The sequence below is a fragment of the Rhinopithecus bieti genome, unplaced genomic scaffold, assembly GCF_001698545.2.
Source record: "Rhinopithecus bieti isolate Rb0 unplaced genomic scaffold, ASM169854v2 scaffold_40368, whole genome shotgun sequence".
NCBI lineage: Eukaryota > Metazoa > Chordata > Mammalia > Primates > Cercopithecidae > Rhinopithecus > Rhinopithecus bieti.
This window is the reverse complement of record NW_016817546.1, coordinates 974297-999666: the sequence shown is the minus strand read 5'-3', so window position 1 is coordinate 999666 and position 25370 is coordinate 974297. Positions and strand designations below refer to the sequence as shown.

At 40.8% G+C, this 25370-nt stretch overlaps 1 protein-coding gene across 6 annotated transcripts in view; it reads right to left on the bottom strand.

The window, feature by feature from the left end:
- RERE (arginine-glutamic acid dipeptide repeats) overlaps window positions 1-25370 on the bottom strand; it is a 492528-nt gene that overhangs the window by 261962 nt on the left and 205196 nt on the right. For 5 of the 6 annotated variants that reach the window (XM_017856041.1, XM_017856039.1, XM_017856042.1 and 2 more), the window contains one exon: window positions 16125-16250. The exons of the other annotated variant lie outside the window; for it this stretch is intronic. In XM_017856041.1, coding sequence (XP_017711530.1) covers window positions 16125-16250 — 126 coding nt within the window. The remainder of the gene's footprint in view (window positions 1-16124; window positions 16251-25370) is intronic. 6 annotated transcript variants of the gene reach the window in all.

Sequence of the window (25370 nt, the reverse complement as noted above, 5' to 3'; positions counted from 1 at the left end):
GACAATAGTCAAGTCTCTAAAGCAAGGGAGTTCAATTAATTTTTTAAATAAACACTTTACTGGATTTTTTTCTTTAAATGGTCAATCCTGTTGACAATTTTCCAGTCCACCTTCTAGAAGAACTCACTACTCAACCAACTGCCTGGTATTCAGCTGTGACTGTGAGGATGGATAACTATATTTCCTTAAGAAACAGCAGGAAGGTATCATTTTATCCAAGCAGAAAGTAAGACCAACAGTTGTCCAGGTCTCAGTGGTTCTATATTTCTTCCTAAAAGAGCAATATGTTCTAAACATCTCTTTCCTGCCTCATGGGGTTGGGGGAAGCAATATGCTCAGGAAAATTCTAAGTACTCCAAGTAGCTTAACAAAACAAGCTGAAAACCCTAGATGTGTTCTCCACATTACTGAGATAGAATGCAAGTGTGTATTCGAAAGATTTCCTTGCTGGAATTATAAAGTGTACAGCAAGCCCGCCTGCTGTAATGCCAGCTTGCTCTTGCCCCCAGACTACCTCCCATGGACTAAGCAGGAAAGAACATACCAGCTGTGAATCTGGTAGGGGAAACAGGAAACAAACAACTCAGAACACACTGGACAGAAGAGAAAATAGTTAACCACTTATGAGAAGCTGGCACTGACTCCAGCAGGTGACAGGTGGGATGTGAAGGGCATTCCCAGCCCTCCAGCAGAAGCAACGTCACGGAGCTATGTACTGGGTGGGTTGCACCATTCTGAGGCAGTGGGGTTCTCTCCAATGACTCTCATACAGGAACCAGACCTGACTCTGTTTTTCCCAGGATGGTCCTCCCTCACTCCACAGCCTCTCGTGGCAGCTGGACAACCACCAGGGCTGGATTCCACGCACAGAAATCACGTCCAATGCTCTGTTACTAGAAGTCAACCACCTGGATTTCAAAGCCTCTGTCTCTTTCTGCCCTTTGTTCATCAGTCTCCCTTCCCTCTCAACCCTCTCCCCTCCACGCCAGAGAAAAGCATTTTTAAATCTGATGAGTTTTTCAGGGAGCAGAAATGTGAGATTACACTGTTCTCTAGCCTCACCTCATGGTTTTGCTACAGAAACCAACATCTTCTAACACAACTTTGCCCATACTCTTCCTGACGCTGAGCCAAAAAATCTTTCACGAACAGTACTGTCTCCACCAGCAGAATGTAAATATACCACAGCACTGACTTTGAAACATTGAAGTAGAGAGTCTTATTTCTCCTCAGACAGAAGGCAGAAGGCTGCAAATGTCACCCAGCAGACTGCAATTGTGCTGTTCCAACTGACAAGCCCAGTAAGCAATGCCCATGACAGAACCTCCTGCAGAACTTCTCCCAGCCTGGCAGACAGTGGGGCAAGGGGTTTCCCTTGGAGGCTCGCCCTTCTCTTTGCTCCCTAGCCGTCACACTATGCTGGGATGAGACACGACGAGCACCCAAATGACACAGTGACCATTTCTTTTGGTCACTGAGGCTCACAAGATGGGCTGTTTTTCTTTTTCAATCAAGGAGCTGAAATCCTACCAACCACCTAACAAATTAACAACCCCAACTCTGTCCACAGTTAAAATTAATGAAAAAAAGCAAGCCCACCTTCTTGTATAAATTCCTTCATAAAGGGAGAAACTTCAAGTTCAATGTATGTTAATCAAGTGTCAGGTCAATATATTTGATGTTTGCTAAGGTCAATACTAAACTGTTAAACACAGAGAAAATGAGGAAAAACAAGGTTTTTAAAAAAAGGGTATAGAGGCCCAACTCTCTTTTAATATCCAAAAAAACACAAAGCTACTTAGGCAAAAATAAATCACAAATCTATTCAGGAGCACTGTAAAATGGAAGGGAATTATCCAAAGGGATTCACCGGCTACTGACTAATTTTAATATGAAATGCCTCACAAATCTCCCTGTGCCACTGACAAATCACCAGCTGAGGCAAATCCCAGACAATGAAACATTGTAAGAAGGGCTCTTTTTAATAATTTAGCCCATCAAGGAGTGAGTATTGATTCTTATTTTCAGCAGCAGGAGAGAGTGTTATCTCCAGTCTTACAGCTCAGTGACAACATCAGAGAATTTAATCACAGAGCCTTTTCTGCCATGCAATCCTTAAACTGTCACCTAGGATTCTGTGCCATTCCTCATCCATTTGGAGAGAAACTCCCGGTCTCACAGATGTGTCTTCCTACTTAAACCACAGTAACATATTATATGGTTGTCTGTGTCCCACCCAAATCTCACTGTGAACTGTAATAATCCCCATGTGCCAAGGGTGGGGCCGGATGGAGATAACTGGACTGGGGGGCGGTTTCCCTCATCCTGTTCTGATGGTAGAGAATACGTCTCACAAGATCTGATGGTTTCATAAATGGGAGTTTCCCTGCACAAACTCTCTCGTCTGCCACCATTTAAGATGTGCCTTTGCTTCTCCTTTGCCTTCCACCATGATTGTGAGGTCTCCCCAGCCAAATGGAACTGAGTCCATTAACCCTCTTTCCTTTATAAATTACCCAGTCTCCGTATGTCTTAATTAGCAGCCTGAGAACCGACTAATACACCGAGTCCTATAGATTAAACACATCTATCTATCAATTACCATTTGCCAGCTGTTTTTCTTTAAAAATTTTTTAACAGTTCATCAGATATCTTTGTACATTTCCAGCTTGTTTGTTAACAAATCTGCTCAGTATCTTAAGAGAAGATTGATAAACATAATAATAGCTGTGCCAATTCTCTGGACATCTGTGGATATTTTTAATATATCCAAAGCAATGCTAGTAATAAAAGAAAAAGCTAGGGGGGGCTGGGCACGGTGGCTCAAGCCTGTAATCCCAGCACTTTGGGAGGCCGAGGCGGGCGAATCACGAGGTCAGGAGATCGAGACCATCCTGGCTAACATGGTGAAACCCCGTCTCTACCAAAATACAAAAAAAAAACTAGCTGGGCGAGGTGGCGGGCGCCTGTAGTCCCAGCTACTGGGGAGGCTGAGGCAGGAGAATGGCGTAAACCCAGGAGGCGGAGCTTGCAGTGAGCCGAGATCGCACCACTGCACTCCAGCCTGGGTGACAGAGCAAGACTCCGTCTCCCAAAAAAAAAAAAAAAAAAAAAAAAGCTAGGGGAAGTGATACAGAAATCAGTTGTTATTTCCTTATCCTGACACAGGAAGATCAAAAAGTCCCCCACTTTCCAGGGGAAATTAACCAAATATTAAAGTTAGCAGTAATACTAATTCAAGAGTGTCCTTGCATCTTTAAATACTAAAAAAGTACTCAAAACACAGAAAAAAAGGGTACACTGAAAACAAGCCAATACTTTTTTTTTGAGATGGGAGTCTTGCTGTGTCAGCCAGGCTGGAGTATAGTGGTGTGATCTCGGCTCACTGCAACCTCCACCTCCTGGGTTCAAGCAGTTCTCCTGCCTCAGCCTCCCAAATCGCTGGGATTATAAGCACGTGCCAGCACACCCAGCTGTTTTGTACTTTTAGTAGAGATGGGGTTTCACCATATGGGCCATGCTGTTTTTGAACTCCTGACCTCAAGTGATCCACCCACCTTGGCCTCCCAAAGTGCTGGGATTACAGGCATAAGCCACCACGCCCGGCCACGCCAGTACTTTTTAATTCAAGTACAAATCAAACTACATCCTCAGAGAATGTTCCCCAATCCAGTTACACTACCCTACTATCCATTATCACTGCTGCTGTGAATAATTAGTACTCCCTTCCAGGGAGTGGGGGGTACAGACCACGTGACAGTGGATGTCACTGTGGTGACAGACTGAGAGTGGGAGGTGGGAGCAACCATTTATGCTGGTAATTTGCCTTAAGATGTTATTCCTAAACATCCTTCCATGATCCTTTGGATCAAGATACCTTAATCCCAACTGCCTTCATGTCCAAGGTCATCATACACACACACACACACACACACACACTTCTATTAGAGAGGACCAAAGGCATTTGACAGCTGCCTTTGTAGGTCCTTCTGTGTTTTCATCCAAACCATCCATCGTTACAAGGCCCTGTTGCAGTGCAGCAGCGCTCTCCATTCTAATCAGGCATCGAGAAACTTCACTGTCTGCAGGCTGCAACCAAAGGCAACGGCCTCAAAACAAAAGCGCACCCCTCGTGTGGCAATCATTTACCTGTTGTAAAAGCACAGTACACTTCTAATAAAAATGCAAAAGGCCAAAAATTAGCATTACAGGCCAGACATAAAGAAATGAAAAGCAGGCTGGGTGCAGTGGCTCACCCCTGTAATCCTAGCACTTTGGGAGGCCAAGATGGGTGGATCACGAGGTCAACAGATCGAGACCATCCTGGCCAACATGGTGAAACCCTGTCTCTACTAAAAATACAAAAAATCAGCCAGGCATGGTGGTGGGCGCCTGTAGTTCCCGCTACTCGGGAGGCTGAAACAAGAGAATCACTTGAACCTGGGAGGTGAAGGTTGCAGTGAGCCAAGACTGCGCCACTGCACTCCCGCTTGGTGACAGAGCGAGACTCCATCTCAAAAAAAATAAGAAAAAAAGAAATGAAAAGCAAAATGTAATAAAACAGCCTCATGCTATGTTCACTGGAAAATTTATATTCATGTATATATAATGTATAAGTTTTATAAGTTATAGAAGCCCATAAGAATTTCAACAGTTCAGGAAAAAAGAAGAAGAAGAAAAACACCTAAACTTGAATTATATACTGATGTCGCTTGCTAAAATTACTACAACTATAGCCAGGAATACTCATTTGGTTCCATGCCCCTCTCCTTTATATGGGAGGTAGAAAGCAAGGTGGGGAGACACCCAACAGTCACTTCCTTTTAAAAAACAAAACAAAAAAACTTACACACAGCAGATTTTTCTGGCTAGTATTGGCCAATCTTTCTCTTGACGGTATTAAGTGTTATCCTTTGTGTTAACAGTCCCATGATTTAATTTATTTGTTTAAAAGAAATCTTTCTTCATCTGATTTTAAAAAAATCAATGTGACTTTTCTGTCTTGTAATTAAAACAAACTATCAATACAATGGATAGGGGGCAATTTCTCAGAGCCAGGAACTGTTCCAGACACTGGGGACAAAAAGGTGAATGAAACACAGCCCCTTCTCTTAATCTAGCTAAGAGGACAGACACATACAGAGGCATGATGTGAGAACAATGCTGGCTGATAGCGCCTCTCAGGCAGAAGCAAGAGATGACTGGAAGTGGGAGGTGGAGAGGAGAGGCTCACTTTTATTTTTCATTTCAATGTATACCTTAACATTTTTAACATTCATTTTTGGAATTATATGTTTTACAACTTCATTAATAGAGTTCAGAGTCACAAGATTTTGACTAAGTTTACATATAACTAAGTAGTACCACCATGATTACACAAGCTGGTAAATAAACAAGATTAACTCAATATGCCAAGGGTACATTTATGCCAAATAAAGGCAAAGTCACTTCATGGCAAGCTGTATTTACACTGATGGTTTCTCAGTGGCAATAACTGAAAGAAAAGCGACAGGAAAACTGACTCATTACAAGGAATCCAGCCGTCTACACAAGCCATGCACCATCCCAGCATCCAAGAATGTGGGCCATATGCAAGCAGTAACATTTACATCACAAGTGGCTACTTATTTCACAACAACATCATCGCCCAGTCTATTAAATTAATGTTGGTAGTCAGAATTTTATTGGTTTTGTAGTTTGGTTTGAAATTAATTTATAAACTGCCTTTTATAGCTGCATTAGGGATGTAAGCACACAAATTATACCTCATTTGTATATTGGGGAAGGGAGGAAATTAAGCAATATAGAAGAACACAAAAACTATTTTTGAAGTCCTTAACATACTTAAGTTTCAAAAACATGAAAGACCCTGGAACTGTATCAGAAGTTCCACATCTTCAACTTAAGCAACAGAAGGAGACCCTGTCTTTACAAAAAATTTTAAAATTAGCAGGGTGTGGTGGCACGTGCCTATAGTCCCAGCTACTCAGGAGGTTGAGACAGAGACCGAGGCTGCAGTGAGCTCTGAACATGCCACTGTACTACTCTAGGTGGGTGACAAAGCGAGACCCTGTCTCAAAAAAAAAAGAAGAAGAAGTTCTATATCCTGCAAAGGACAAGATCAGATTTGCTTTTACACTGGTTACTGGAGCTGTGGACAAGTCTTCATTTGCTAATGCTGGCCGCCCATCAGAATCTCTTGAGAAGTGCTTGAAAGGAGTATGGATTCCTGGGTTTGACTCCGGAACAAGTGAATCAGTATTCTCATCTTACATGTGAAGACAGTGGGACTCTGAAAGATTAAGTCACCTGATCGTACAACTAGTCAATGTGTAACCAACATGATTCAAACTGATACTGTGATTTTAACAGTAAAAACCTGAGGTTTTTTAACTACCTCCATGATCTGGGGGAAGGGTATACTGCAGATCCCTGAACTACTCTTTCAACTCCCTTGTAAGTCTGAAATTATTCTCAAATAGAAAGTTAAAGACAAACACCAAAAAGAATAGATAACAAGCTGAGACATGTTAAGAGGTAGAGGTGGGATAGGAAATGGGAAAGGATGAGGCAGAGGCCTCTGAAAGGAGGGCAGAGGCAGAGCTCCATCTCCTCACAGAGGAGGTCGGGAGTTTTCAATTTTGTTTCCTTGTGGGGGAAGAGGAGGTACCAGGCAATAGCAAGTTGAGGACAAAAAAAAAGAAAGAAAGAAACAAAGGAAGGAAGAAAGTCCATGTATCTGTAAGGTGGGCAATAAAGGAAGGATCTTTCTGTATTTCACTACATTACAAACTCAAACCAGCATTTACGAACTTGACAAAAAACAAAAAAAAACCTGTTTATGTTTATAGAGAAATGCATTCTGAAGTCCAAACAACTGGCCACACAACAATTTCTAAACCCTTCCACTACTACATAAAACACCTACTTCTGTGCTAAACTGTCAGACAGAGTTTCTCCCTCAAGAAAATCTGTGACGCTTGGGATTGAGGTTTATCTTACTTAAGAAAAATCTCAAGAAAAGTGTTTGCCACCCATACAGCTGATAATTATTTGTAATCCTAATGGATCAATGGGAAATTGTACCACAAAATCTCGTCAGTCAATATAACAATGTCTCTACTAACTGCAGTCAAGTAAAATCTACAGTTATTCCCTTGAAAAACAGGACAAATCAACTCTTTCTCAACTTTTTTTCTTTCCCCCAAGATGGAGTCTCGCTCTGTCGCCCAGGTTGGAGTGCAATGGCATGATCTCGGCTCACTGCAAGCTCCGCCTCCCAGGTTCAAGCGATTCTCCTGCCTCAGCCTCCCAAGTAGCTGGGACTACAGGCATGCACCACCAGGCCCCGCTAATTTTTTGTATTTTTAGTAGAGATGGGGGTTTCACCGTGTTAGCCAGGATGGACTCGATCTCCTGACCTCGTGATCCACCTGCCCCAGCCCTCAAAGTGCTGGGATTACAGGTGTGACCCACCAAGCCTGGCCTTCCCAACTTACTTTAAGAGGTAACTAAAGGTCGGGTGCGGAGGCTCACACCTGTAATCTCAGCGTGATTGGACTGGGAGGCCAAGGCAGGTAGATCACCTGAGGTCAGGAGTTCGAGACTACCCTGGCCAACGTGGTGAAACTCCTTCTCTACTAAAAATACAAAAATTAGACAGGTGTGGTGGCACATGACTATAATCCAGCTACTCAGGGGGCTGATGCAGGAGAATCACTTGAACCCAAGAGGCAGAGGTTGCAGTGAGTCGAAATCATGCCACTGCACTCCAGCCTGGGCAACAGAGCAAGACCCCATCTCCAAATTTAAAAAAAAACTTAAAAAAACTGAAAAAATAGATTTATCTGTATTACTGGCAGCATAAAACAAATTTATGTTAATATCAAACTTTATTTATTTATTTATTTATTTATTTATTTATTTATTTTGAGACAGCGTCTCATTCTGTCACCCAGGATGGAATACAGTGGAATGATTACAGCGCAGTGTAGCCTCAGCCTCCTGGGCTCAAACGATCCTTCCACCTCAGCCCCACAAGTAGCAGATAATTTTTGAATTTTTTGTAGAAACAAGGATGAGGAGGGAAAAGCCGAAAGGTGGGAGGAACAGAGTAACTAAATCAGCTAGCATGATGGAAACACACGCCCTTCTGTCCTTTTAGACAGCATGTTTCTTGAAAATAGGTTACTAGTTCCTAAAAAAGAACACAAAAGCTATTTACAGGCTGAAAATCTAAGATTTTCTATTCTCAAATTTTCCTTTAGAGAATACATTTTGGGATGAAAGCGAAAAAATACATTCATTTTAAGGGGATGGGCAAAGTACCTGATAAGATCTAATCGTAAAACATAAGATCAAAGATAAGAATTGAAAATGCAACTTCCAGGCACCAGGCATAATAATTTATATAGACTCTAAAAAATAATTAACTTTAAGTATATTACTTAAACTTCACTCCACTCCTTAGAAACATTTAATATCCTTGGGAAAGAGTACCATCTCTTCTTCCATTGAAGGCCTTGATATTTACAGAAGATATTGCCAGCCAGACGCAGTGGCTCACACCTGTAACCCTAACCCTTTTGGAGGCTGAGGCAGGCGAATTCCTTGAGCCCAAGAGTTCGAGACCAGTCTGGGCAACGTGGCAAAGCCCCGTCTCTACAAAAAATTTAAAAATTAGCTGGGTATGGTGGCAGGCGCCTGTATTCCTAGCTACTCAGGAGGCTGAGGTGGGAGGATCATCTGACTGGGAGGTCGAGGCTGCAGTGAGCCATGATCAGGCCACTGCACTCCAGCCTGGGCAACAGAGGGAGAGACCCTGTCTTTTTTTTAAAAAAAAAAAAAAAAAAAAATATTCCCAGCAAAAAATAGTATAATATCCTAAAAACAAAGTTAGATTAAATAAAACCACAAGCTTACTTCCATGGCCAGAAATGTCTTTGGCAATTCCATTGCTAAAAATATTCCGGAGAATTTGTAAAGCCTAGAATAAGCCCCGCATATTTGTTTAGACTTTTTTTCTTTCTTTCTTTCTCTTCTTTTTTTTTCTTGAGATGGAGTCTCGCTCTGTCGTCGAGGCTGGAGTGCAGAGGCGCAATCTCGGCTCAATGTAACCTTGAACTTCTGAGTTCAGGCAATCCTCCTGCCTCAGCCTCCCGAGTAGCTGGTACTAGAGTCCGGTACTACAGCCACACAACACCATATCCGGCTTTTTTTTTTTCCTTTTTGAGATGGAGTCTGACTCTGTTACCCAGGCTTGAGCGCAGGCTTGAGCGCAGGCTGGAGCACAGGCTGGAGCGCAGGCTTGAGCGCAGTGGTGTGATCTCGGCTCACGGCAACCTCTGCCTCCCGAGTTCAAGCGATTCTCCTGCCTCAGCCTCCTAAGTAGCTGGAATTACAGGCGCCCACCACCACACCTGGCTAATTTTTGTATTTCTAGTAGAGACAAGGTTTCGCTATGTTGGCCAGGCTGGCCTCGAACTCCTGACTTCAAGTGATACACCCGCCTCAGCCCCGCAAAGCGCTGGGATTATAGCGTGAGCCACCATACCCAGTCTAACATTTTTTCTCTTTTTTTACTTTGTGTAGAGACAGGGTCTGGTCAGAGACTGGTCTGACCAGTTCAAGCTGATCTTGAACTCCTGGCCTCAAGCAATCCTCTCTCCTTAGCCTCCCAAGGTGCTGGGATTACAGGCATGAGCCACCACACCCAGCTGTTCAGATATTTTTCAATCAAATAGTATGGAACAAGGTCTGTGCGAAGTGACTTTGTAATCTTAGCAATTTGGGGTACTGACACAGGAGGATCCCTTGAGACCAGGAGTTCAAGACCAGCCTGGGTAACACAGGGAGACCCTATCGCTACAAAAATTTTAAAAATTTTTAAATTTTAGGTAGCACGCACCTATAGTCCCAGCCATTTGAGAAGCTGAGAAAGGAGAATCACCTGAGCCCAGGAGGTCGGGGCTGCAGTGAGCCAGAATGGTGCCACTACACTCCTACCTGGGTGACAGAGTGAGACCCTGTCTGTAAAACAAACAAAAAAAAACCCCAAAACATGAAACAGCCCAAGAAAGGCAGGGCTGAAGTCCTAACAGTCCTCTAAGTAATAAAGAGCAATGCACTATCCCTGAAAGGACAAGAAGCTCAATAAAACTTGCAAAGGATCATTAAATCTAATATATGCCTATGGTAACAAAAAGCTGTTTAAATCGTAGGCAGTTATAAAAGCATAGGGTTATTGATATTTGTGATCTAAAAATAGGGCTTGATGCCCCTTTTGGAAAAAAGATGATGAATATGATGAAAAGACAGTCTTAAGAATAAACTGGGCACAGTGGCTCATGCCTATAATCCCAACACTTGGGTTCCAAGGCGGGAATCACTTGAGGTCAATTTGAGACCAGCCTGACCAACATGGTGAAACCCCATCTCTACTAAAAGTACAAAAATTAGGTCAGGCATGATGGCTCATGCCTGTAATCCCAGCACTTTGGGAGGACGAGGCAGGACGATTACCTGAAGCCAGGAGTTCAAGATCAGCCTGGCCAACATGGTGAAACCCCATCTCTACTAAAAATACAAAAATTAGCCAGGCGTGGTGGCGGGCACCTATAATCTCAGCTACTCAGGAGGCTGAGGCAGGAGAATTGCTTGAACCCAGGAGGTGGAGGCTGCAGTGAGCTGAGACCGCACCACTGCTTTCCAGGCTGGGCAACAGAGCAAGACCCTGTCTCAAAAAAAAAAGGAATAAATTAACTGACAATTAGCTTTGATGGGGAAGCAGACACAACACTGCTCCGGGTGAAAGGAAAGCGGGCCCAGCTGGGTTCTCTGATGCTGGTAGCAGTCAGCCTTGTCTTTATAGGTCAGCTGGGCGCTTTTCGAATTTTCTTAATTTGTTACATTATAAGTCGACAACTAGTAGTCATCTTTCATTTAGGATAGCTGGATTAATCCCAACATTTGTATTAGCAGTTCTTCTGAAAATCCAGCCGTCTTAATATCTTTCACTAAAATCAAATATAAAAAGCGATCTCTCGTGATCTTTATCAATGGTTATTTTTGGCATACTTAATGGGGAAGTATGCCAAAGCAGGGAAACCACAGTAAATAATAATGAAAAAGTAATGTAGCCTCAAGAAACTTCTGCACCACTAAAAAAGCAACCAGATTGGAGTTCTTTCTAAGCAAGAAGTAGGTAACAAATATAATACAATCAGCATTTCTAAAAAAGCACTTTATAATAAATTTTCATTTTTAATTCTTAAATGGTACTACAGTATCAAGCATGAAAAGCACTAACGTTAGAAGTGATACTAATGATAAGTGCCTTACTTAAGTAAAAATAACTCTTTTAACATTGGTTTGACTGAGTTCTGAACAACTGAGTTCAATCAAGCCTCCCACCTCAGTAGCTGGGACTGCAGACACATGCCACCACACCCAGATAATTTTTATTTTTTTTGTAGAGATGTGATTTCATCATGTTGCCCAGGCTGGTCTTGAACTCCTGAGCTCCAGTGACCCACCTGCCCCAGCCTCCAAAGAGCGGGGATTACAGACGTGAGCCATCATGCCTGGGCTGATTTGAGGTTTTAAATGACAAACAGCAGAACCTTCACTGTTTTTAATCTTAACTTTTAAATTATTTTCAACACCTAAGCAATCTACTGATAGGCATCCATAGTCAAGAAGTATAGATCCTCGTTCCAGAAAAATGTACACATATAGGAGACTTTGCTAGCAATTTCAGGATGTTCAGACCCTCTAAAACTCAAAGACTTTATGGATTTCAGATTAAGAATGACAAGAATTTGGGCTGGGCGCAGTGGCTCACACCTGTAATCCCAGCACTTTGGGAGGCCGAGGCGGACAGATCACAAGGTCAGCAGTTCAAGACCAGCTTGGCCAACATGGTCAAACTCTGTCTCTACTAAAAATACAAAAATTAGCCAGGCATGGTGGCAGACACCTGTAATCCCAGATACTCTGGAGGCTAAGGCAGGAGAATCACTTGAACCCAGGAGGCAGAGACGCAATGAACTAAGACCGCGCCATTGCACTCCAGCCTGGGCAACAGAGCAAGAGTCCGTCAAAGAAGAAAAGAAAAAGAAAAAGAAAGAAAGAAAAGAAAAGAAAAAAGAGAAAAGACCCGAATTTGTATAATTCAAGTCTTACAGGATAATAGATAACGCTTAATGTATGCTTGCTATATGGTGCTAAGAAATTTAATGAATTATTTTATTTGATTTTTGCAATGCTTTGTCATAGATAGTAGTATTATACCCATACAACAAGTGAGAAAATTAAGAGTTAGAAAGGTTAATTAACATATCCTATGTTACCAAGAAACATGTCACAAGAAAAAACGTTCCCTAAAGGAAAATGCACAACAAAAACAATGATTAAAAAAAAAACACGCCAGGCACAGTAGCTCACACCTGTAATCCCAACACTTTGGGAGGCCAAGGTGGGTGGATCACAAGGTCAGGAGGTCAAGATCATACTGGCTAACATGGTGAAACCCCATCTCTACTAAAAATACGAAAAAAATAAATAAATAAACTAGCCTGGTGTGGTAGAATGCACCTGTAGTTCCAGCTACTCAGGAGGCTGAGGCAGGAGAATTGCTTGAACCTGGGAGGCAGAGGTTGCAGTGAGCCGAGATTGTGCCACTGCACTCCAGCCTGGGTGACAGAGCAAGACTGTCTCAAAACACAACAACAACAAAACATAGAGCCAGGTACACTGGCTCACACCTGTAATCCCAACACTTTGGGAAGCCAAGATGAGAGGACTACTTGAGGTCATGAGTTCAAGACCAGCCTGGCCAACAAGGCAAAACACTGTCTCTACTAAAAACACAAAAACTAGCCGGGTGTGGTAGCCCACACCTGTAATCCCAGCTACTCAGGAGGCTGAGGCAGGAGAATCGCTTAAACCCAAGAGGTGGAGGTTGCAGTGAGCCAAGATCATGCCATCGCACCCCAGCCTGCGCGACAGAGTGACATTCTGTCTCAAAACAAAAACAAAACAAAACAAAAAAACACTACTCAAATAAAACAGTTCAAACTACCCCTACAGTACTATCCTAATTATGTGTGTTAACCACCCAACAGAGGCCAAACACACAAAAAGATATGGCTAAAAGAATTAAAATGCTAACTAACTAATATCCTCACTAGTCCTTGATCTTCTAGTGAGGATGGGTGCAGTCAACAGGAGTCCTGTCCTGCAGAGCCACAACCATGACAATGAAGATAAATGTGCATGTAAGTCCCCTTGAAAGGTTGCAACTTTCCTGCCTTGGCTAGAGCCTCTGTCATGGTGCCACGTGGCTTCTACGTAAATCCGCTGGCGAGTAGAATCATTTCTGACCAGTTTAGGGAGTTTCTAAACTCCTAAACTGTTTAGGGAGGTTCTGGGTAATGTTATCTTTGCCTTCTTACCTCCCTCACTACTCCCTCCCCACCAGTGAACACAGTACTTTTTACTAGAAAACATCCAAGCTAACAGATTCTCAGTACAAGTAAAAATGTTGTCTCTCTAGCAGATAGAAAAATGAACAGATAAGTTAAAACTTACAAAATTAAATCTGATGAGTTTATTCCATCATTAGTGTAGAAACACAGATCACATACCTGAATATGCAAAGAAAATTAAATGATGATGCAATCAATGCTATCCTACAAAAACTAAATTAACAAAAATAGTCTATTAGGGAAGACATCTGGTGTATCACGGCAAGAAATGTTAATGATATTGTCTGCAACCCTGTAATCAATTTTTTCTCCCAGCAGCTCTCTCATTACACTGTATTAGGTCTGTGTGCCTGCAGGATTTATGAGAGCTCCACATATGGGGAAGCTTTGCCAACTGGATCTGATTCAGATCCAGCTCAAATGACTTTGGCAGCACAAAACATCATTAAAGAACAATCAATATAGTTAGCTTTATGTACCATCATCTTGACAGAAAGATGATTTGTCCTCTCACTACAGAATCTTTCACACCTAAATATAATGTACCCAAGTGCTCCACCAGTCATGAACTTATTTAAATCATCAGTAGACACAAATATTTTTATTGCTAAAAAATAAACACTAGTCATCATGAATTCTAATATAAAAAGTTTACAAAAAAATTAATGTTATTATGGGGAAGACTTAAAATCCATCCAGCAAATCCTGTTGAGTATTACAGTAAATAAAAGTATTAATAAGAGCATCCACATTGGTTAAGAAAATATCAGCGTGAAAGATAAAACCTGCTTTTTAGATATATGTGGAAATAAGACATATCAGTAAACAAGACATATTGGTAACTGGTAAAAGCTGAAGCTTTAAAAGTAGGTAGTCACATTGGGAATCTACTAATTTGTCACTTAAGACGTCAGTCTTTCTCTGGGAATTAAAATTAGACTTTTATCTACACTACACTGGGTTCTCTCTTCTACCGTAAATGGCTATTATTTCAAGAATTCCAAGGTTTCCATAATGTGAAACCCCATCCCCTTTTTTGGTATGACCCTTGAGTAATTATATCAGCAAATATGTAAACATGTTATGCTGTTGCAACAATTACTCCTGATTTGGTTACAATTATCAATATATCATCTCTACTGTCTTGGTCCTCTTCATTTTTCTTACCCATGAATGGCGGCCCTAGCCTCCTACTTGGAACTTTCACCATCTTTCCCCATTCCACACTGCAAACTGCTGCAGTCAATCTTCTTAAGCAGTGGTCTGCAAGTTGGCTTGCCTAGAATAAAAAAGCTTACACAAGCTCTCTACTGCCTATGACATAAAATCTTAACTTTGCTAACCCTGAAGATACTCTATAAATCTAGCCCCATTTTATATCTCCACATCTGCCTCCCAAAATCCACTAACCTGTGCTCTTCAGTGACGTCCTGCGGGTCATCTTCTCACAACTCCCAGACTCGTCAGCCTCACTGCCTGCGTTGCTTATAAGGACAGGCTGCCATGTACACCTGGAAGGCTGCTACACTCAGCCTATCCACTTCTTATTGATGTGTGAAAAACATACCCAGCCCCTCAAAACCTACCCACCACCTTCACAGAACTTTCTCAAGAGCCACAGCCCATCTGGAGCACTTTCTTTTCTTTGCCCCAAGATACTAATATTCTACACAGCAACTGAACAATTCACCATATATTGACAGCATCTTGCATTGTGTGTGTCTAAGTGTGAGAGACCTTGCTATCCTCTTGTATCATTTGCTAATTCAGTATGAACTGGGGTGCCACAGTCACTTCTTTACACTGACTTCAGTGCTTAACTAAAACTACACTTCTTTCCTATTAACCCAGTAGTCATTCAGAATAATAAATACTCGACTTTCAGAAAACATTACCATTAAATTCTCCATTAAGTCCTACCATTAAAGGAAGGAAAAGGAAGACAAGTGTGAACTTTCCTAAAAAGGGGGTGCACTACACGATAATAACCCCTATGATCACCCACACGGGTTCCTGTGCTTTAAGGGATAAAGCACTACAGATACTTCATCATGCTGCCTCTTACACACCCCTCAGGACCACCACTAGTAACAGAGGAATAACCAAGGGATAGCTGTAAGAAGTATAGCTACAACCTGACCCAAGCCTCTTAAAGTGCTTATTCTGTATCTAGCACTGGAGAAAAGCCTCGCTATTTCTGAGCAATACTCTACAAAACGTCACCCAAGAAGACAACACCCAAAATAGTTTAGATTGGTGGGCCATGAGTCCCAGTGAGCCTGGGGAAATGCACATTCCACACTTGAACTCAAACTTACCCCCTTTTTTCCCCATTTCAGTTGCCAACATCCATACTCGCTGCTGATTGCCAGCTCCTGCTCCTTGCAGCAGCCCAGCATGCTCTCTGCTGGTGCCAAAATACCCTTCCACCAAACCCCGCTAACTTCTGGAACTGTCCTAGAGGGGTAAGGCAAGTCCCGTATTTTGCTTCCTCTGTGCATGTACTTGTTACTCCTTTAAAAACACATACAATACAGCACATTTTAAAAGGGGTTCTGGGGAGGGAGGTAATATTCCTATTTTATACCCTATGGGATATAAAATACTGATAGCTTTTAAAAACGGGATTCTCCTTACCCCTACAGGCCCTCTCCCGGCTTCAGAAAGATGCTGTGGTGGCTGTGATGCCACCGGCAGAGAGCATGCTGGGGGGTCACACAAAGCAGGAGTTGGAGATCTGCAACAGGCCTGGGAGTTGTGGACCTAAAAAAGAAAACAGTTTTAAGTTAACGTGCCCAATGCCCCATCATGCCCTGGTTATTAGGGGCACGCAGCACACAAGTCGGTATCTGCAAAAACTCTTCAGCAGATGACCTCTGAAACCTCAGATAATTTGTTCTACCACTAAAGTTAACCTTTTTGCATTAATCAAAGCTGTTACCTTATTTCAGTGTGAACAAACATATGACCCTTCTGGCTCCACACTTTAATCCAGGTCCTATCATAAAGCAGTATGGTGTGTGCCCCTCAAAATAACCAAGTTAAGATGTGAGAAAGTGCCAAAGCACAGTTAACAGCAACATGCTATGCTTATAATAAAAACAGAAATGCAATGGCATCAGATAAACACAACCGTAAAATGAAACACAAGTGGACAAACTGAGCTTTCAGAAGAGTTTCTAATGACAGAAGCTAGAGGCATAAGACATGTGCTTATTAAGGAAATAGGGCATTCGCGTGGCCAAAGAAAGGCCCTGCCATTTTCTCAAAGTTCAAGTTTAACTGTGTAAAGCTGAAGGCAAAGTAACCAGACAAAGGCCCCAAAACAGAGGGAAAAAGACAACAATCGCATGAGTTATAATTTTCTCCAAACGCCCACAAGGTGAGTATAATAAACAGGCACAGACCATAAAGTTCCAGAAAGACATTACTTATTTTCATAGGCAAAACTAGTTTAGTATGTATCCCGTGTCCTTTTTAAAATTAACTTTGAAAACATTTAAAAACCAGGAAAAAAAAAAAGACTATAGAACAACTTCTGAAAGCTAGCGCAGTATACCTCAGATAACAGTTTGAATACGTTCCTTTTCAAATATTTTAGAGAGTACATAACATTTTTTAAACCAATTTCATGGGGTTTTGAATGAACTAAAAAAATCCATAAAATCCCAATACTTATGTAAGAACCTGTCCACGGTTGTCTAAAAATTACAGGTGAACAACCTTTTAATATTAAATCATTATTAGGGTGTCCTGTTACATGTAATTCCCTTTGAAAAGCAAAGAGTAACAACTTTCTGTAAACAAAGATTTTAATATATCTCATTAACTATTTATTTTTGTAAGTTTCTTAAGCTCCCTCCACACACACACACACACACACACACACACACACACACACACACAAAACAAATACCAGGAAAACAAGCTAATGTTCAGAATGTTTTATCATAATCGCTTTCTTTTCTTTTGCTAAAGATTACCATCTAGAGTACATCCTGGGATCTACATTAAAATGTCTGTGCAGTCAGGCTCTGGTTCTCATGGCCTCAGTGGTAGTGCAGCTGACAGAGTGTCCGTCGTCATAACCTTCTCACCACACACCCTCTCCCTGCCATCCCCAACACTGCAAACTCCAAAGTAAAGACTCAACTGTGCACCTGAATGTACAGCATATTCAATAATTTTTGCCAGAAGCATCAAAATAAAAATGGACTTCTGGTTCATCTCTTCCACTAGGAATATGACTGCCCAAACCACTCAAATCCTTACATTCAAATTAAGGGTTTTAAATCAAAAACACCTGGTAAAGCATTTCCAAACACTTCTGCATTTTAAGCATGCAAATAGTTCAAGTAATTATTAAAACATTTTATGCATTTTAAAAAGGCTTTTTTTTTTCAAAACAAGTCATTGTTCTTACATACGAAATGAGAAAACGTTGATAGTATCTGTTTCCCTAGTTTTTTTAGTACTTCTAATAGGTTTTTCTTGGACTATTGAGTTGGTTCTTAATACAAGCATCCATACATACACACGAATTACAAATTTCCAATTGAAAAGAATTAAGTTTGAACAAGACTTTACCAATATTCTTGCACAGTAGATGGCTGCAAATATCAGATTGTCTCAACCTTTCTTAAGCTCCTTTAAAATTAGAATACCTAGAGTTTTCTGCATTGAAAAAAATTTCACATATAGATAACAATTTTAGTAAATAACATTTTCAGAAACATATTTTATGGAAACACATATAATTAAACAAAACTTTTTCAATAGTTTCTTAAGAGTCCCTTGACCCAAGTAAATTAGAAGAAAATGAATTACCCAATCTCACAGTAGTAGCTAAACACTAAAACTTAAAATCCCAAGTACCCTATCCTGACTGGCAGCCCTGAGTGAAGACAAATTGCTGAGAAGCTCAGAAAATGGGACCAATAAAATGCTGGGATTATTTATTCCCAAGGCGTCATTTTGATTTCCACTTACATTAATACCACTCTATCCATTTAGAGGTTGACATCAATATCATGTAAAAAGGACATGGTGGTTCAAAGAACTTTCAACATCATTACTCCATAATTATGGCAGGAGAGGCAGTATAGATATACAACCTCCTCTGACCAAGTGCACCAAACTCAGGGCTGCAGAATTCCATCTTGCCTGGTGCGGTGGCTCACGCCTGTAATTTCAACACTTTGGGAGGCCAAGGTGAGCAGATCATGAGGTCAGGAGTTCAAGACCAGCCTGGCCAACATAGTGAAACCCCGTCTCTACTAAGAATACAAAAACACAGCTGGGGGTGGTAGCAGGTGCCTGTAATTCCAGCTACTTGGGAGGCTGAGGCAGGAGAATAGCTTGAACCTGGAGGCGGAGGTTGCAATGAACTGAGATTGCACCATTGCACTCCAACCTGGGTGACAAGAGTGAAACTCTGTCTCCCAAAAAAAAAAAAAAAAAAAAAAAGAATTCCATCCTACCTCTTGCCTCTTAAAGAATTAAACAAAATTAGAAATTACAAATTTATATGTGAAAAGGCCACTTGGTCCTTGGATTTAATAGCTGAAAACACTTGATAATGAACTTTAATGGAAAGTTTTTACTTCATTATCCAACACTACCCAACAAGTCACAAATGCATAACTGGGTGATACCGACCTTTTTATATGGCACAAGCCAAGAAAGTAAAGAGAAGAAAGAGCTATAGAAATACTCAATTTTGCAGGCCTACCTTGAAGGACTGTCAAAAACAAAACCAGAAACAACTGATGTGCCACACAGAAACAAATCATCATAGCATAAGGCATTTTTCATAACAGTTGGCCTTTTCTGGGAGGTTCACATGTACACTAGGCCTTCATTTATCTTTACTGAAAGTCAGTCATATGGAAAACTCAAAACAATATAATGATGTTTTAAAAATGTTATGACTTAGGCTACATTCATTCAAATTCCTAAAGAAAACAAGAAACTGAATTTTCTTCAAGTATTTTAAAAGAAATAGAGTTTTATTATTTCTACACATTACACCCTGCAGGGTAACGAAAGGTAAGTGAGTAGACTTCTTTGGTTTGAGAGAGAATATTAATTTGTTGTTGATGTGTGCACTGTTATCAAACAACTATTACTAAAGTTTTTAAAAAATACTTATCCAGTGAATTTATTCCACTTAAACGTTACTTCATTCAGCATTAAATAAATACTTACTGTGGACATTACAGCCAGCCAATGTGCTAAGTACACAATATATACATCAGTGAATAAAAAGCATAAACCTAAGGTACCAACTAAACACCAACATCACAGTGTCATTCTATGGGGCACTGGACATTTTGTAAGTTTGACCTTTTAATTTAAAAACAATCTGCTTGACAAGGTAGGTACTTTATTTATTTTTTATTATTTTTATTTTTTTTTTTTTGAGACAGAGTCTTGCTGTCACCCAGGCTGGAGTGCAGTGGTGCGATCTCGGCTCACTGCAACCTCCGCCTCCCAGGTTCAAGCAATTCTCCTGTCTCAGCCTCTCGAGTAGGTGGGACTACAGACGTCTGCCAACATGCCCAGCTAATTTTTTGTAATTTTAGTGGAGACGGGGTTTCACCGTGTTAGCCAGGATGGTCTCGATCTCCTGACCTCGTGAGCCACCCGCCTCGGCCTCCCAAAGTGCTGGGATTACAGGCGTGAGCCACCGCGCCCGGCCCGGTAGGTACTTTATATCCCAACTTCACAGGCAAATAAAGTTAAGAGGGTTAAGTGTATTTCCCAAGGTCATGAAAGATGGCAACTGATGGAAGGAGTATGTGAACTCAGACAACCTGATGTCGAAGTCTGAGCTCTGAACCTGGGCAATCTATCATCCCTCATCTCAATCCCAGAATAACAGACCCTAAATTCTGAATTAGCCACGTTCGAATTATGTGGACTTCCTGCCCACCCCCCAACCAAAAAAGGGCTCTAATACAAGATCTACCTCCTATTAAACGAATGCCCATTCCATGAATGTCCATACACTACATCTTCTGTGCTAAGTGGTAACAGCCAAGCTGGGATTAAAGAACTGCGGTAGATAATGCGTAAGTCTGATAATTAAGTCACTGTGTATACACTTGAATGTGTGCACAAAGAGTGTGTGTAATGAAGTCGCTATCTGATACCTCCCAGAATCATCTATGGTTCTAATAAGAAAAGAAGACATAATTACTCATCCTCAGTAAGTTTTTATTACAAAGGACGAGAAATAGCTTCTTGTTACTTGCGTTAAGCATTTTGAAGAAAATAAATTTGGTGGAGGGAGGGCAATCTCAATGGCAAGTGGATCCTAAGATGAAGTTAATTTCTCTGCAGCCCTTCTGCTGTACTGTCATGGAAGGCATGAATAAAGGGTGATGAGTAGCAAACAACTTATGAGTACAGACCAGAGATCAGAGAGAAATTCCAAGTGTTTTTCCTCCAGCTGCTCACATCTGACAATGAAACGAGAGGGATATGGCATTAAATGATAAATAACTTGGCCCCCACATTCACAGCAATAATGGAAATGTGCATTCTCCAAGGTAACTAGTAGTATGCATCCTTAGCTATTCCACATTCAGAACTAGCACTTAGAAGGTAGGCTGTTAGGGACACAAATGATACAGAGGCATTCTCATCTATGTGGAGCCGTAACAATATGTCAAGCCCAGCTAACCATAACCTGGAAACACTTTAGCATCCCCAACTATCACCCCCAACTCTAAGAAATCTCTGTATCTGGCTTAACTTTAAGGACAATTTAAGTTTTAATAGAACAGTTAAGGAACCAAAAGGAATCAGTGTTATTAACCCAAAACAGTACTTGTAATAGCTACATATACTACCTAGAAACTCATTTGGTATAAGTAACAGCTGAAACACCTATGTAACTTTAGGAAACCAAAAGCATGTTTTCCTCTATTGTATGAATGATGGCAATGCAAGAATCCACACTGAATTTCCATGGAGAATATTACAGGAGTCAGTTTGCTTACTTATTCGTGAATAAAGAAAGGTAGGAACTGCTACAAGGAACTCTTCAGTGTTATACTGAATGAAAATTACTGTCTCAATGACCTTGTTAGCATTCTCAGACTCCATGATTATTTCCAGATGGCAAATTATTTGTATTATACTTCTTAATGCCTGGGTTTCTATAAAAATATGATTTTATTGTTTGTAGTAAACACACAAAGAAATCATTTCTTTTAGAACTAAAAATGAATGCCCTTCTTGTCAATCCTATTCGGAATGTTCTCCAAAGAAGACTGACATCCAATAATGCCACAAGTTGTCTGTCCACTTAGAATCTAAGATTACTGAGGGAATTAACAATATTTTATACTTCTTCAGTCCCCCTTTAGGTGCTGAGTTCAATAAAGAACACAAAGCAGGTATTCAGTAAATGTGGAAAGCCCTGATTATAGCCCAAAACATTCCTATTTGCACTCTGTGATATAAAGCTCCTCAATGATACTGACTCATTCAGAACAAAACCTCAAAGTAACTAAGTCACATGGTGACCTATAAAAGCTATGAGAGGGCAGCAGAAGGGTTGGAGATGTTAATCTAGGCTCTTTCCCTTGCAATTCATGAAGAGACACTCAAGCTAGCCCAGGTGAGAGTTCTTTACTCAGAGCGAACAGGATAATCTAAGAATCCCGTGGGAAGAACATCAGTGCAGTGGGACTCAGAAGAGTCAAGGAAGAGATGGCTGTGCACGCACTCCCCTCCGCAGTCTGCTGCTCTCCCCACGGCTTCCCTGTCCTCTGCTTTTCCCAGTTTCCTACCCTAGCATGTGAGCTTGCCTATGCCAGCCCTAAGCTTGCTCGTCATTAAGGTAATTCTTTTTTTATTTTTAATTTTTACAGATACATTAAGGGTAATTCTTGAATTATCCATTCACCTTTCCCCTCTACTAACTGCCTCAGTCTCTCAGTTTCTCAACTCTAAATTCTAAAAATGAAATTTGGCTCAATTAATCTTTTCATGCCAGGCCACAAGGATCACAGATTGTCATTCCATATTACTAGTCCTTCAAAAAGCTAAGTAAAGACTTCGCCACCTATTTTACTATTTAGTTCAGAAATCTACAGTGCAAAGCGATCTTTTTAATCAACAATACTTCTTTCTCCTGCTTCTAAGTACGCGCTGTCCATAATTCTACCCTGCCTCTTCTACTTGCCTGAGCTCCTGCTTTTGACTACTTGTTCCATAAATACTTTGGGTCAGCGCATTCAAACAAAATCAGACCTCTCCATTTGTAAATAAGCCCAATCAAATGAATACTTCCTAAGAGAATGAAAGCTTCCTAATAGAATACCTAATTCACTACCTTTAAAACCTCAGCTCAGTTAGGAACTTAATTACTTGATACTATCATAGCCTCCACCTACCCTGTGGAAGTGTGGGCTCGAAATACACCTACCAGGGTAGGACAGTGGTGTCCCTATGTGTTTTGATGGTTGAATATTAATAAAGCAGAAGCCATGGATCCTATCCCCATAGGCAAGATAACCAGGCAAGATAACCACACAACCTATCATCCACATTCAGACATTTTTGAGAGTGAAAGGGGAGGCTGTTTAATAGTTTGGCAGGACAACAGACAGGGATCAGGACATAGAGGCAGCCGTGTTCTATACGACAGACTCCGATTCTAAGGGAACGCAGCAGCAGAGTTGAGAAGACAACCCAAGTCCCCACATAAAATACAAAGACCCTTCTCCTTACCTCATATAGAGCTATTTCATGAAATGTGACCCAAGGCCCTTGATTCAATAAACTGCCATTATTCTAGTCTCGGTGACTGGCGGTAGATGTCTCCTCCTCCCCATGCCTCACCTCATTAGCTTTTGTTGTCTTTAACATCATTATCATACCTACTAATGTATATTATAAAGGGCATTCACCCAGTTATTTTTACAGTGCCCAAACGTGCTTTACACACACAATTTCACCACGGCAAAGGGATTCTCATTTATAGTATAAACAACGACACACACTTCTCAGTTACAACCCCAAACCAACTTTGTATTTTATGATTGTTAAAAAGATAAAAGACCGAATTACTCGACATTTCAAAGCTATCGCTGTTTGTTTCTTTCATTGCTCCACTAGTCATGTCATCTGCTGTGAGCAAAATCAAATTCAATTTCTTCTTCTTTTTAAAATCTTGCAGAGAAACAAAGCTTATTTCCTTCTGCTCATCTTTTTCCCTTATAGCTTCAGTAAACTGAAGGAGAAAAAATCTTGATCATTTTCATCCATTTGATTATCTTTTAATAAGTACAGAGAAGCAAGAAAATAAGAAAGTGGAAATAACTATATTTATTCCCAGAGCAAATACTTCATCATCTGTTATTCTTACACAACAACCATGAGGACGTGCTGAATACAGAACCTCAAACAAAAACATGAGAAACAGCAGTGTGTGATTTAGAAAAAGGTATCTAAACATACTGCACCCTACTTCCCATATTGTTTTTGTAGACAGCTTTAATGTGTTGTGTTAGACCAATACTGACAACAGAAGCTTCAGCTTTTATTGCTGTTAATATCCTGAGCAATTACTGTAACACAGCAGGAACCTCTGCCCAGGACAGCAACTATCACAATGTAATCAGCATTTCATAAGAGATGCTGTTCAAACATGAAGGCACCTGCTAATGTGCAAAAAACTGTACAAAGGGGGCTCAAGATCTAATAGGTAAAATAAAAATATTTACAATTTTATTTCCCAGCTATGTATTTTTCATGGTGCACTGATGTTTGGTTTAGTAAAAATCACGCACAAAGACAATGGGCAGGAAAAGGGCAGTAGCAGCAGCCACTACCAAATCAAAACGCTTCAGGAATAAGGCTGCACCCGTATTTCAGGTGTCAGTGCTGCATCTGTTTTTTTAATAAAAAAAAAAAAAAAAAACACTTTGGAAGGAAAGATACAAAGAGCAAAGACCTCTAAAAATGGTTTCTAAAAATTCATACTGACGTAAAAACTGGATAGAAAGCATTTGATTTACAAGATTAAACTGGAAGGCCATCTTGCAATGCAACCAGGAAAGTTAAAAGCCGCCTATCAAGAATAGATCCATCTTAGAAGTAAATGGCACATCTGACTTTGTCTTAAAACAGGAAGCATGCAACAACTTAAGCAATAACTTTTAACAAAGAAAATAAATAACATGCGTGTTTTTTTTGTTTGTTTGTTTACTGAATATACTAATTTGGTACTTGGGTCATTAAAAATGATTAAAAAAAAAGGAGATGCAGAAAAGATCTTTTCAAACTACATTTTTTAGACTGAAATATCACATATAACGTATGTCAGAACACAAATATTGTCAAATTACAAAGGATGTTGGAAATAAGAGCATTCACAGATAGCGATACACATCTCTACAAAGCTAAGGAATTAGGAATTCTCTACGCCTAAGAGTAGAGACAGTGGTTCACAATCTTCCAAGTACTAGGATCCCTTGTAAGATGAGAATGTTTCAAAAGATTCCCAAATGATACTACTTCGGTAGTATTTCAAATACCAATTGTTTGAGGAAAATAACAAACACTGGTTCCTGACAGGCGTGGTAGCTCACACTTGTAATCCCAGCACTCTGGGAGGCCAAAGCAGGCAAATCACTTGAGGTTAGAAGTTGGAGACCAGCCTGGCCAACATGGCAAAATCCTGTTCCTGCTAAAATACAAAAAAATTAGCCGCTGCACTGGCACACACCTGTAATCCCAGCTACTCGGGAGGCTGAGGCAGGAGAATTGCTTGTTCCCAAGAGGCAGAGGCTGCGGTGAGCCAAGACTACAGCACTGCACTCCAGCCTGGGCGACAGAGCAAGACTCTGTCTCAAACAACAACAACAA